This window comes from Thamnophis elegans, chromosome Z (assembly GCF_009769535.1).
Source record: "Thamnophis elegans isolate rThaEle1 chromosome Z, rThaEle1.pri, whole genome shotgun sequence".
NCBI lineage: Eukaryota > Metazoa > Chordata > Lepidosauria > Squamata > Colubridae > Thamnophis > Thamnophis elegans.
In genome coordinates this window covers 49,814,409-49,829,863 of record NC_045558.1, presented here as the reverse complement: position 1 = coordinate 49,829,863, position 15,455 = coordinate 49,814,409, and the positions used below count along the sequence as shown (strand labels likewise).

The window sequence follows — 15,455 nt, the reverse complement described above, 5'->3', positions numbered from 1 at the left end:
TGAGAGATCAGTCAAACCTTTGAAATTAAAGGAAACTACAATAACTAAAATGCAGGGACACAAGGGAAAGTGTGGGATCACAGCTTGCAAGAAAAGAATTAAACTTCTTTGCATGCTGCTTTGATGTAAGTTCTCCTTGTGTTCAGTATTACCATATTTTCACGACCATAAGGCGCACCGGATTATAAGCCGCAGTATCAGTTAACGTTAATTTTTCAAACTTTTTCCATATATAAAGCGCACCGGGTTATAAGCCGCACGTTTTTTTTGCAACATTTTCCCCCCCTGCCTGCATTCCGTTTCCTAGCCTGCCTGGCCACTCGTTCATTTCGTTTCCCCCCCTGCCTGCATTCCGTTTCCTAGCCTGCCTGGCCACTCGTTCATTTCGTTTCCCCCCCTGCCTGCATTCCGTTTCCTAGCCTGCCTGGCCACTCGTTCATTCCGTTTCCCCCCCTGCCTGCATTCCGTTTCCTAGCCTGCCTGGCCACTCGTTCATTCCGTTTCCCCCCCTGCCTGCATTCCGTTTCCTAGCCTGCCTGGCCACTCGTTCATTCCGTTTCCCCCCCTGCCTGCATTCCGTTTCCTAGCCTGCCTGGCCACTCGTTCATTCCGTTTCCCCCCTGCCTGCATTCCGTTTCCTAGCCTGCCTGGCCACTCGTTCATTCCGTTTCCCCCCCTGCCTGCATTCCGTTTCCTAGCCTGCCTGGCCACTCATTCATTCCGTTTCCCCCCCTGCCTGCATTCCGTTTCCTAGCCTGCCTGGCCACTCGTTCATTCCGTTTCCCCCTCTGCTTGCATTCCTTTTCCTAGCCTGCCTGGCCACTCATTCGCTTGCGAGCTTCAAGTTTGAGCGTAAAATCGGGAGGGAGAGATTTTCGATCTTTTTCCATATATAAAGCGCACCGGGTTATAAGCCGCACTGCTGGTTTTTTATCAAATTTTAGGATTTTCAGTGCGGCTTATAGTCGTGAAAATACGGTAATTAAAAAGCATTACATATACTCCACGTAAAGTAATAGATCAACAGGCTTCCAATAACAGAGATGATAAATTAATCTTCTGCATCATAATCTAATTGAAGCTGTGTGGTGAAATATCAGTTAGTGTATTTGAATTTAAACCAATTATATCAAAATTAGCTTAGAATTTAAATAATCTTAATTTAGTTTAATAATCCTACTTATATCAAATGTTTCACATTAAAGTACTTTCGTTCGTAACTTGAATTTCTCAATTATGCCTTGTATCTAACCATATCACTTCATTCCCCTTTCTCAACTTTCCAGGATGTTATATAAATATCAAATATGGTACCTCTTACCATAATCCTTAGCCACTCCAAAGGTAATGTATGCATCTCTGAACATAAACATGAATGTAATTATGGAAATGCAAAATTCCACAGTTAGAGAACAAACACACTATTAGTATATTGGTGATTCTCCAAGTAGTTATTACTCAAAGATGCTGGACTATATCTCCCATAATCATATTCACTGGGAATATTTGTTTAAATTAACACAACTGGAAGGTGGCAAGTTAAAAAAGAGGGACCTAAACTTCATAGCTGTTTTACTATGTACCACATAGAGGATGGTCTTCCAAAAGAACATCTTTCCATTACTTTAACTCTATAAAAATAAGGCGGGTGGTGGTGGAGGTTAGAGTTTTAGTATTAGCAAATGAAAAAATTAGTATTAGCAATAAGTTGTCTATAATTATATTTCCCACTATTAAATTTTACAAAACTATTTTCCAAGAAGTCAATTGAAAAATTCAGTATAATATATAACTATAACTATGTAGCATGTATATAAAATATTTTGCAGTCAAAGGACTGCAATCCTGGAATCTCCTAATCTGAGCTCTGGACTGACTATTTTGCTTGTTCCAGAAGTGTTTCAATCTCAAAATAGCTACCAGAGTTTATTTCATGTTCAAAATAGCCATTCCAAAGTCAGACCATTTCTGGCACCCATGAAATATTTTGACCATGAAATATTTTGTACACTTCTGCAGTATTAACTATACAGAACAATTGAGAAGTGATATTACATGCTAATTAAGTCAAAATGGAAAAAAATACTATTTAATGAAATCACAAGTTCCTGAAGTAACAAAACAAAAAAAAAAAAACACGGGAAAGGGAGATACTGAGTCCCCCACAACTATTGAGGCTTTTATTCAGATGATTAAGCAAATTACAGGAAATATTCAGATTGTAGAATCCACCAGCATTTTTTTTTAAAAAACCAATATATAAGAGGCACATATAAAAGGAGTGCCCCACAAGTGCTCCTCAATCAAACATGGCATCAAGAACTTCATAAAAATTGGAGTATTTTATAGAGAAAGTGAAAACATAAAAAAGAACCTTTATACCTATGACACTGTGTGCAGTAGGGAAAATCAAGATAAACATATGAGTTAATAAAACATGTTTTTAGAATCCTTATGGAAAAAAGATAGATGAAATCACCAAGTTCAACAGGTAGAGGATGCATGGTTAAAATCAGTTTAGAACTGGTATGGATTTCCTTTACATTTAATGCTAATCAGTTAGTTTTTCATGTTTTTCATCATTCAAGCCAACTTAAAGTTGAATTGTTTTTATTTTAGACATTTTTATTTTACTTTAACTTCTGTAAATTGAACTCAAAACATATCTTCCTAGAGCTAAAATAAAATGTGAAAAAGTATAGAAGTAGGAGGAAGTTATTTCCCAAAATAACTGGGAAATATGATATGTCTTATCAAGTAAGTATTAGAGGCCTGTTTTACGAAGTATTTAAAAATATGGCTGTAATAAATCCATGCTTTCCCATACAAATCTTTCTTCTACCCTACTGCTTCATAAGCCAGACTTGTGAACTGCACGCATTCAATTAATGTGCAGTACTTTTTAGTATTTAAACAGCAACTAAAGTTGCAATGAATGCACAAGAAAAAATATTTCTCCACATGATCCTGACAGAAATCAACTTGTGAAGTTTCTGTTTGCACAGTAAAATATATTTCTATTACTAATAATGGAATCTTTCCTTGCTACATAAATAGCTACTTCCAGGAGATTTTTTATATAAGAATTATTTTTTCCCTCCCATATCTTCCCTTTAAAAAAAAAAAGCATACCAATTGCTTTTATTTGGTTAATATTAAATTCATTAGTGTGAGCTAAAGTTATTTGGAGCTTTGTTCAATTTGCTCCTTTAATAAGCACTGATAAACAATGTAAAATTGGTATTAGCATTTATGAAACTGTAAGATAGTTTGTTTTGTGTTATGTAAATGGAAGAATATCTAAACCAGTCATAAAGGCCTTGGAGAATATTTTAAATAAATATTTAAAGCCTTTGAAATCTGTTACAGAATGTATATAAATACAAATAAAATAATTTACAAGCAAAACATATAGATATAAATGCAGCCCAGTATCAATAAATCTGATTTTCAATTCAACATTTTTTCTGTTTGTTTCAAAAGATTGTATTTGTAGTTTCAATTCAACTATTTTCAGATTTATTCCAGAAGAACATATTTGTGTCACCTTTTGTTTGACTAACAATTATTAATATGGAATATGCATGATATAGCTAATATAATAATTCAAGCCAATTCAGAACATTATATATACATGTACTAACACATATTGGTTTATGTGTATACAAGGCCAGATTAAGGGGGGGGGGAGTTAACTCCTAAATAGGTGTAGGCCAACCAGGCCCCCCACCTTCTGTTTTGACAGCTCCTATGGCCTAAACCCTCTGCCACTTTTCTTTCAACATCTGGCACGCCCAGCAACCATGATTGTGAAAATCCAGTGCAGATTCTCGCCATTAGAAGCATGGTATTACCCACAACCAATTCCACAATCCTAAAGTAGCATGAACAGGGCATAACATTTTAATATTTGTAACTGGGAATTGAGAGGGGGAATCCATTCCCCACCTATTTATTTGACATGGCTCCGTTTACTTTGTATTTTATGTCACCTTCTGAGAATATCAAGTGCATCAAATACAGATAGTCTTTGCTCAGTAACTGATTCTGACAGTGACTACTTTGGACAGTGATGAAAAAGTAACTTTCCAATCAATGGCTACATTTATGACTTTTGCAGCATCTATTAATCATGTCAGCTAATAAGCACTGTCCTGTGCAAAGACATAGGTATAATTGGAGTTGTATAATTTTTCGTTTAATGATTGAGGGTAACTTAGAAAGAAAACTAATTACTGGAGTAACTTTCATCGACCTAACTGCAGTACATGACACTGTTAACCATAGGATATTGCTACACAGGTTAAATAATATCACCCAAGGGGTACAAAAATCAATTTTTTTAAAAATAAACAGATTTTTTAAAAATTTAAATCAGTTTTTTAAAAAAAATCAAATTTATTTTAATAAAATTATTTGGAGTAAAAATCTATCTAAAGATATTCTATTTAAGATACATTAATAATTTAGTTTATACAATATGAAATGGTGTTTTGTTATGTAGCATGAGACTGTATATTCTGCAATATGTACATTTTTTGGTAAACTCATTCAATGAATCCAAACTCTGCAAGCTGAGATAACATGCACTGCATTGACGCATTCACACAATTTCATAGTAACCATGAGTTAAATTGTAAAACAAAGTTCAGGAATATTCCTTTATCCCATTGTTTTGCAAATTTATGCACACTACAAACTGTATGGTTGCTTGAAGAGAAATGCATCTGTGACACCAGGCGCTGTGCGAGGAGGAAGGGCAAACAATGAAAATGAAAAAATGAAAATGAAACCTTCTAAGCAGCTTATAAATATATTATTAAAAGACACCTATCATTTCAGATCCATCTTCAGATCCATTTTAGGAGGCATCCACTCACCTGCTGCTGCCATGTCCCTCACCTTGTTATGTCACTGCCATGTCACCAGCCATCCCATTAAAGGGAATGGGACTGTCAGTGAGTCAACAGAGAACTGCTGTGGGACAGAAATGACAGTTGCTCTTTAAAAATTATAATTTAAATTGAGTTGATTTAAATCAAGCCTTTTTATTAGTGATTTAAATCATGATTTAAATTGACTTGATTTAAATCAAATCCACCCTGATATCACCAGAGGTAATAAGCTTACCAAGGTAACATTAGCAGCTTCCTCCAGAACCGGAGATTTTATGTGATGGTAAAAACAGTAGATGGAAGATGCAGAAGATGCCAGAAAGTGAATTGTCTCCAATGTTATGTAACATATATATGAACGATCAACCAATCCCTGACACAACACATATCTATTCATCTATGTGGATGATACAGCTGTGGCAGCACAATGATCAACTTTTTATAAGGTAGCCAGGAAACTTATGGTAGCACTTGAAAAATTAGGACATTAGTATACCATCAACTATTTAAAGCCCAACTGAAACAATACTCAAGTGTGTGCTTTCCATTTCCAAAATCAAAATGCAAGGGAGAAGTTGGATGTTATGTACCAAGGGAACTGGCTACAGCACTGTCCAATACAGAAGTATCTTGGAATGGCACTCAGCAGGACACTCTCTTTTAAATAGCATTACCTAAATACCAAAGTTAAAGTCAATTCATGGAACAATATGATCAGCAATGAAAATAAACTACATATGGGAAGCTCAACCATCTACATTGTGCACATAAGCTTTGGCCTTGAGTATCTCTGCAACATAGTATGCTGCTCTAGTATGGAGCACATCTGTACATGTGAAATAAGTTGATATCACCATTAATGAAGCACTAAGCTTAGTGACAGATTGTCTCAAACCTACACCAACAGAGAAAACATATTGTCTCACTGGAACTGCCAGATCTAAGAACAGAAGAAAGGTAGCAGCAGATGCTAAGAGATCTAAGCAAGAGAATGATCCTCAACATTCTTTGTATGCTCCAAGCCTACCAACTCAGATCTAGGAACAGTTTTAGGGCAAGAACAAGCATTCTTGAGGGTACATGAGAACAAAATCAAATTTAAAAATGGAGGAAGGAGACCATCAAGCAAAGAATAACATTAAAGAAGGATATGGCTGAAGGATCTGGCCTCTCTTATACTACTTGGAGGGCCATGAATAAGTTGAGAGTTGGGAACGGCCCATTGATGAGGAGGGATGGGTATCCCTTCCATTTGGATCAATGGTTCCTCACGGCGGCACCTGAGTGGCAAAAGTGAAGCGTAAAGGAAATGAGGCTGCCTCGTCAGAACCACCCCCGGAATGCAGGAGTGCTGGGTCAGAAGTCTCCCTGGCACCTGGCACCTGCTGCATTCCAAAGTTTCCTTTTCATCCTGTGCTTCTTTCACTAGCCAAAATCCAGATGATGACAATAGCTTTTTCTGGAGAGAAAGTGGAGATCTAGGGTCCCAAGAAAAGCCTTTGTGCAGAGGAGATTGGTCCTCTTCCATCCACCCCTCCCCCCAAATCTGCCTGGATATGTCATGCAAAGAGATACAGTAGCTGGGTGCAATAGCAGCAGTAGCAATAAGCAATGCATGACAAATCCAGGGGATTGGGGGGATTGCAGCGCCCGCTTCACCAGCCCCTTCTCGGGTGGTTCTGGGTGGCAGAGAGCGCAATAACAGCATTTTCAGGTGGCAGCGCAGTGATCTTGGCTGCCTGGAACTGTCTAAGAAGGGACAGGTGAAGTGGGTACTGTGTGAGAGTTGTAAGGCAAGGTGATTCACCTCCCCCTTCTCCAGACAACCCCTTCTCCAGACAACCCAGGTAGAGGGAAGTCAGCTTCTGCTCCTGGCCCAGGAGATGGAATTGGCCAGGAGGAATACAAGCCCCATTTTTGCAATCAGGGAGGGAAAAGAGTTGCAGGGATCGCCGGGTGCCTGAAATGCTCTTTTTCCTCTCTGATTGCAAAAATGGGGCTTGTATTCCTCCTGGCCAGATCCATCTCCTAGGCCAGGAGCAGAAGCGACAACTGGGTTGTCTGGAAAAGCGGGAGTCCGAGCAACGAGCCACCTTGTCTTACGTCTTGCCTCCTGTGCAGTACCCACTTCATCTCCCACTTCTCCCGATGACCCAGGCGGCTACATTCGGAGTATTTTCACCCTCTCTTTTGGGGGAAAAGGGTGTTTCTTATACTCTGAAAAACATGATATTTTTGACCAATGACAAAGCCAAGAAGGTAACTTCATTCTGGCAATTTAAAGTTTGATATAGATACAGAAAAAGAAGAACTTAGTGATTGCTTTGCTTAATGCCTGAGTCACCAGTCACATTTGTGATCACTAAATGAGGCTGCATGTATGGCCTTGTTCATGCTCCAAAAGTTTCTATGTTACGGAAAAGCAGCTTCCAAATATATACTGCAGTTATCTCAACAGATCTGAAGCAGAAAATAAAGCACTCTAAAAAGTCGCTATTATAAGATTTAAGATTATATTTCAAATTAAAATGGTCTAACTATGTTACCATTTCAACTAGGACCACTGTGGGCCTAGAAAGGACAGCAGATTTTAATAGTTCTGAATGCAAAATATCTCTGGTTCATTTAATATATATTTGGTTAAAAAGATCAAATAATAGGAGCTAAGACTTCTGGCGGATAACCCGACAAACCACTATTAGAACAAAGGAGATTAGATTAAATGGACAACTACACTGTTCACACATTGGACTAAGCCACAATACAATGCAGTCAACATAAACTTAAATTATACTTAACAATATTTTTCGAACTTTAAGATGTGTTGAATGCAATTAGGAGTAAAGTTTTAAAGTTGCCAAGTTTGAAAAACATTGGCTTAGAACAATTTATAAGTATGCAAAGGTTATAGCACTATTTATATATATATCTTTGTTTGCTGTCCAGTATTGTAATTAAAATAAAATGGACATAAATTATAAGAAAACAAAGATCCTGGCCTTTGCAAAAAGGTCAAAACTATATTCCTGGTATTTAAATGGCCATAAAATAGAGTAGGACCACCTGGAGGTGGTCATCCAGGCCAATGCTTCCAGAAAAGAACATGGAGAACATATGGCTGCTTTGGGCCAAAGATCAGCAAGCACCATACTTAAATTTTTCTGCACAAAGAGAGCATATTATAGATTAGATTAGATTAGAAGGTTTATTTATATGCCGCCCTTTTCCCTGGGGGGACTCAGGGCGGCTCACAATCAAAAGGAAGGGGGGGGAAAACAGACTTTTACATATAAGACAATGCATGATTAAAACACAACATTCATACCATTCGGGCGGGTTACAATCTTTAGCCCCAGGCCTGACGGGATAGCCAGATTCTAAGGGCTGTGCGGAAGGTCTGGAGGGTGGTGAGGGTATGAATCTCCACGGGGAGATCGTTCCATTGGGTCGGAGCTACCACCGAGAAGGCTCTCCTCCGCGTGGTTGCTAGTCGGCATTGGCCAGCGGATGGAACTCGGAGGAGGCCTAATCGATGCGATCTAATAGGTCGTGTGGAGGTGATCGGCAGTAGGCGGTCTCTCAAGTACCCAGATCCACTACCATGGAGGGCTTTATAGGTGGCAAGTAGCACCTTGAAGCGTATCCGGAGATCGACAGGTAGCCAGTGCAGCTCGCGGAGGATAGGTGTTACGTGGATGAAGCGAGGTGCACCCACAATCGCTCGCGCGGCTGCATTCTGGACTAGCTGAAGTCGCCGAATACTCCTCAAGGGCAGCCCCATGTAGAGCTCATTGCAGTATTCCAGCCTAGAGGTCACAAGGGCACGAGTGACTGTTGTGAGAGCCTCCCGGTTCAGGTAGGGGCGCAACTGGTGCACCAGGCGAACCTGGGCAAATGCCCCCCTGGTCACAGCTGACAAATGGTGTTCGAAAGTCAGCTGTGGGTCCAGGAGGACTCCCAAGTTGCGGACCCTGTCTGAGGGGTGTAATGTTTGACCCCCCAGCCTGAGCGATGGAATACTTGCCAAATTGGTGGGAGGGAAACACAACAGCCACTCGGTCTTATCCGGGTTGAGCACGAGTTTGTTAGCCCTCATCCAGTCCCTAACAGCTTCAAGTCCCTGGTTCATCACGTCCACCGCTTCATTGAGTTGGCACGGGGCGGACAGATACAGCTGGGTACGTCCGCATACTGGTGGTATTTTATCCCGTGCCGCCGAATGATCTCGCCCAGCGGTTTCATGTAGATGTTGAAAAGTAGGGGAGACAGGACCGAACCCTGCGGCACCCCATATGTTAGGGGCCTAGGATTCAATCTCTGCCCTCCAACTAACACCGACTGCGACCTGTCCGAGAGGTAAGAGGAGAACCACTGCAAAACAGTGCCTCCCACCCCCACCTCTCGCAGTCGTCGCAGAAGGATACCATGGTCGATGGTATCGAAAGCCGCTGAGAGGTCAAGGAGAACCAGGATGGAGGCATGCTATGCCATATATCCCTGCTTCTTCTGGCCAAGTTGCTAGCACAGCTTCTTTCGACCATCAGCTTCGTGTTTTACCGCATTAGAAATAGTTCGATCCAAATTCATTCAATCAATTCTCCAGATGCCTTTTGTGTCTCAAATGCACTTCTGCGCCTGGAGACAAGATTGACAAAAGTCAAAGGAAGAATCTGTATAGCATCCTTAAATCTCTGGCTAAAGTGTAACTTCTTTCAGCAAGGGATTGCTCCATTAATCCTCCAGAACAAATTCTTCTCTTCATGGATCAAGTCTGTTGAATCCAACTTTGCCAAACTAGATTTATCCCCAGCTTCAATACTCAAGATAGAATATGCCTAGCAAGACAAATTTTGCAACAAAGAGTGGAGGACATCGAGAGGCAGGTGAACTTAGAGAAAGCTCCGCTGTTTATGGTTCCAGATGCCATTAGATGTGTTGAAACTTCTGCCAGCTATCTTAGTCAGTTGGAGTCAGCAAACCACCGTAAAGCATTTTCACTCGAACGGTGCCATGCACTTCCATTGGCCATCCTATATGGCAAGTGTAAAAGGATACCATAGATGGAAACATTCTGTTCCTGAGGCTCAGGAGAGGTGGAGACTGTGAGTCACATGCTACTTAAATGTTCCTTTTACACAGAGATTAAGAAAAAACATATTCTGGCAATAACTGCTAGGTATTCTGATCATTCCAACACTACCTATCTTCAGTGGCTGCTTAAGTACAGCGCAGGTGGCCAGATTCTGTGCAGTAGCACTGGGGATTTGTCGCAAACACATTTCTTCTCCACCATAGTTATGTTACATAACAAATGTGGCAAAGCCTTTGAACTGTTTAGTCCTTCCCTTTTTAGCTTTGAACTTACAATTGGGTCACACAGTTTATGAATTGTAATTGTAATATAGCTAGACCATGTATAATTGACAGATAGGGTTTTATTATAGATTTTAGTTGTTATTTATTATTTTATACTAGAATTTTTAATTATATATTTACTGAGCATTTTTATTTGTTCTGGTCTCTGGTCTAAAACTGTAATAAATTAATTGATTGACATATGTTTGATAGCCAACTAGCTTTGTATGGGATATTTCTTTCAGCAACGGCATTCTGGCCTGGATAAAAAGCACCATGGAAGTCAAATAAAACATAAATAAAACCTTAGCAACAACTTAGAAGAAAAAGCAAAAGGGGGGTAAAAGCAGTCCTCAACCTATGTAACATGTTGAATGTTATCACAGCATCATACAATTTATAAATACTGAGGGACATTTGTAGCATAGAAGCAAGCACACAAACCCGAAAAATATTTGTTTAAGAATGTATCTATCATTGCCTACCTTAGAAATATATTATCTCGGAGTCACCATTGCTCTTAGCCACACTATCGTCCTTTACCTTCAACCAACTCTAACCTGATGAATATCATTATTCCAGAAACTCAAAAGTTTGCACAGTATTCTGTAAATCTGGAAATTCCTAATAAAAATAGTGTTTTAACATAATTTTAAATTATCTCTCTTCCCACTCAAGGTTAGGGCAGTTTTTATATTTTTAGGTTAAATTGTTGTATTGTTTAAAGAGTAAGTAATATATGTATGCATTCTGATCATTTGAGAACACAAATTGTTTAAACCAATGCATTCTGACTTAATTTAAATGAGAATAATCTTCCTTTGTCAACATTCTTCAGCAGCATTTTTGCCCACCAGAAAGTGAAATATGTGGGGGCACTAAAACCACTCACAAATATAGAGTCAAAAGCAACTTGCCTCTTTAATATAACTTCAGTCTTTAATAATTTAACAATAATCCACAGTTTCCAGAATGGAACGATGACTCTGGAAATCTGCTTACTAGAAAAAGCATGGGACGTTTAAAGCATTGCTTTGATAACCTCAGTATTTTCTCCAGCTGAATAGTGAGATGACTATATCTCTCAGAATTTCTCCTCAGAAATGTTCTTCATTCCTTACTGGCTGGCAACAGTAACCTCAACCTATCTGGAAAATCCCAGTGTAAAGACAGAGAAAAATAAATGCAGAATTACAACATATGAAAGGGAAAGGGCAGGTGCTGCTGATTTTGAAAGCCCTCCACCACATTGTGAGCCATGTGCATAAATAGCAGGGGGAAACAACTGCCCCTACCTGTAGTACTACAGACAGACTCCATCAGCAGCTATCTTGCCTTAAGGAGCAGTTATTGCTCGAAGCAGGAAACAACCCATACGAAATCTCTCAGCCCCGGAAACGCGACCTCTACAGCCTTCGTCCTCTACGTCAGCAGACAAAAACCTCCTCCTGTGCTCATAACGCGCCTGCGTCAAAGAGCTTCTGCAGGGAGTAGAGAAGAGCGGTCCCGCAGAAAGTGCGAAGCAGCGCCCCCTAAGTATTGGAGGGTATTGATGTAGGAGATTGAGCGCTCTCTAATCGGAGTCGCTCCGGGCTGTTTCGTTGTGTTTCTTTAAAAAGGGGGAGGAGAAGAAGACCTAAAGGTGCGTTTTCAAGAGGCAACTGGACTGATCTTCTTTGAAGACTTTTTTCAAAGAAAAACCAGGAAGTCCAATTGCCTCTTGAAAAAGCACCTTTGGGACAACTTTGACCTGTATGACTGAGAATCTCCATAGACATTAAGCTGAGAAAAAGAAGAGTTTCAAGAATCAATCTGGCATCTTCTCCCTTTTCAGGAAAAGTCCCCCGATATCTGTGTGGATTGAAAAACAGAGAGAAGTTGGCGCTAATAATTTTTCAGGGGATATTGTTCGATGACAAATCCATGTATTTTCTTATGCAAGGAGTTGTCACCGTTTTCTGGATACTTTGTTGACTTCCCAATTTAGCTTACAAGACTAAGTGGTACTTTATAGCCTGATCTTGCTTAGGTTTTTTTCTGTTAAGATCACTTTTCATAGTCTACAAAAAAAAAATCCTAATTTTACAGGATTATCAATTTCATCAAATTGAAGGGTTCAACAAATGAATTTATTTGCAACTCAGATTTAATTCTACATATTTCAAACCAGGTGAATCTATTTAGCATTGACAGTCTCTTTTCTGTTCAGTGCATATTCATTCAATACCCATTTATTCTTAATTCTTACCATTCTTTGTTCTACATTGTTTCCTGACAAGAAACCACATAATACAGAATGTAATTTACTTGCTCTTGTTTCTTGTATATCTTGTACTCTTTCCTTTCTGTGAAACACAACTATTGCATCTTTCAAACATTAACTCTTGGTACAATATTTCTTATGCAATACAATATCTTTGAAACATTAATTTTTGGTATCTTATCTTTTACTATATCATTGCAAATATCAGGTCTCCGTTAACAGCACAGTATCTTCTGCAAAATACACATATTAGTACCCTCAATCTACACATTTCCAATAGCACCCTTTCACAGGCATCACAACATTTGTTTTGCATTTATCTGCAGATACCTTAAGCAGCCAGAGGACATCACATATTCTTGTTTTAAAGAATTATTTTCAATTCAAGTCCAAGGCAAATTACTACTAATACTAAAGAAGCCTATACTAAATAGTTCTATGCTAATTTACACCACAATATCAGTACAATACAAAAAAGCTTAATATTAATTGCATGTAAGGCTAAAATTGGTAGTAAATAATCATCTGGAATAACAGGTGAGATTTTATATATGGAAAAAAGTGATTGATTAGCAATGTTCTGCAAAGATATAGTAGTGAGATTTCTCTTGAAAATGCTTTTTTTTCTAATAACCTAAAAGATAACTTTATATTAAGAGATAATCAGATGGATATCAATGAAAGCAAATGCGTGTCCCAAATTGCTTTTTCTGAAGAGGCTGAAGAAGCGTTTTAGATAAGAAACAAAATGTCTTCAAGAAAACACAAAGTCAAATTGCCTTTTGAAAAAGCACCTTTGGAACAGCCATGATCTAGATAACAGAATCTCCATAGAAATCAAATGGACTACATACTTCGAAAGAAATTCAGAGGAGCTTTATTTAATCAACAAAAAGCCTCACATTCTGGAAGAGAAGGTACATGGGTAAATGTTGCTAACAACAGAACTTCAGAAGTTGATAAAATACAAGGTAACTGTTTAAAATCTTACAAAATAATGTAATTAATGTGCTTCATATAGTTCGTAAATATGTGTAGAAAAAAAAAGTGCCTGAGGGATTAGGGGAGAAAATCAAACTTTTTCAAGTTTCATTCAAGATATTTTTTTCCAAGTTTTGAAATATCAAAAAAGATAGTATAAATACTGCTCAAAGTATCAAAGCACTTACCTCACCAGTAACACTCAGGACTTTGCAACTGTAATTAACAATACATAGAATGAGAAAGCCCAGATGTACAAACTGGATTCAGAGAAGGTAGGACACTTAAGATAGAACTGCTATCAGCATCTATCATAATGAATGATGGAAACAGCAGAGAAGTTCCAAATAGACATCTGTTTCTACTTAATATATGGCAACATGCCTTTTTTGAGATGTACACCAGTATTGCTTCTAATTTGTGAAACTCTACCAGAAATAAACAGTTCCACTATTGCTCTCCTCTTTGATGATATTGTATGCGTATACACACACATGCATACGCAAACGAGCAAATATTTCTTAGCAACTTTTGTTTGCTGACCTTGTTTACCTTTAAAGTCTGGACAAAAACTAACATACTGTTGCCTGCATCCCACTAGGTAAAAACCATATACAATCTACAAACATGCTCAGTTTGTGTGTGTGAATGAACATGAGTATATACCATATGTGTGTACATATACATGCATACATACATATACATACACATACAGCTGATGGTTCTGTGTGAGAGGACAGAAGGCAATGGTAAAAGAAGAGTAATGGATAGAAGGCATATTTGTATGAAACACTCTCTAATGAACATTTTTTCCCATTCAAATTAGAGATGTTTAAGTCTCTTGGCTGTTTTAGTCATGTATGGAGTGGTATCTGTTATAAGAAAAAGATATTTCCCTTTTTATACTATCCAGCCAGAGCAGTTTCATAAAATCATCAAAGAAGATAGCAATAGTGGAATTGTTTATTTTTTGTAGAGTTTCACATGTTAGAAGCAATACTTCACTAGGGCTTGTCACATTTCAGAGTGCCAATAATAATACTGGGTACATATCATTCCATTTACATTTTCATATCTTATCGTTGTCATCAACAGATCTTATCTTTCCTAATATATCTTCATAGAAAGCAGAGATATAATTTTTCCTTGGGAGTGATTCATTTGGAATCGAGTGGCTGGTGTATACTTCTCAAAAAAAAATGCCCAAGGCTGCTATTACCCAATTTCTTTAAAGGGATATTTGAAGTAATCACCAGAAGAAGCTTTCTCAAAAAGGAGATATTGCCTGCCCTCAGTGAAGGTAAATATCACAATGTTGTTGAAAATTAAAATGCTTTTGGAGTGATATCTTAACTTCACACAATTTACAAAACAAAATATCATCATCACTACTGAAAATTTCCCCAAATTCTTGAACAAAACAACATAATTTTATACTGACTGATCATCTACTTTTAGGTATGTTCAAATCAGATTTTAACTTTCATGTGACTCCACCATCTCAAATACCCACATACACCTGAGTTATAGAACAAATAAAAAAACAAAACAGGAAAATTTTCACCTTTTTTTCAGGCGTGGTCAGGGGAGAAGCCTTCATCCCCTCCCTTCTCTTCCTCTCCCTGTCCTCTTCTCTTTCTATCTCTCTCTCTCTTACACAGGCACATATACACGCATCTCTCTCAGTTGGGAAACTAATAAAAAAAACAGGCAAATTCTCACTTTCTTTTCTAGCTTTAACTTGCTGGTTTAACCGGAGGTTTGCCAAGGATAAAAATATAACATTTGTTACAAAATTAAGCGGAAATATGACATAACACTTTTAAAAAGTCAAAATATGGCTTTTCAGGCAAACAGAAGCATATAATTCTCACCAAATTATTCTAAAATATGTTTTAATTTCCTTATAAATTCAAATATAAGTTCCAGAAAAAAACATGGCATATCATAGAAATCCTTGC

At 38.2% G+C, this 15,455-nt stretch overlaps 1 protein-coding gene across 2 annotated transcripts in view; it reads right to left on the bottom strand.

Annotated features, from left to right (window-relative positions):
- Positions 1-11,697, bottom strand: part of CMC1 (C-X9-C motif containing 1) — an 85,826-nt gene extending 74,129 nt beyond the window's left edge. For both annotated transcript variants that reach the window (XM_032236783.1, XM_032236782.1), the window contains exon 1: positions 11,546-11,697. In XM_032236783.1, coding sequence (XP_032092674.1) covers positions 11,546-11,570 — 25 coding nt within the window. In that variant the 5' untranslated portion in view covers positions 11,571-11,697. The remainder of the gene's footprint in view (positions 1-11,545) is intronic.
- Between the last annotated feature and the right edge of the window lie 3,758 nt (positions 11,698-15,455).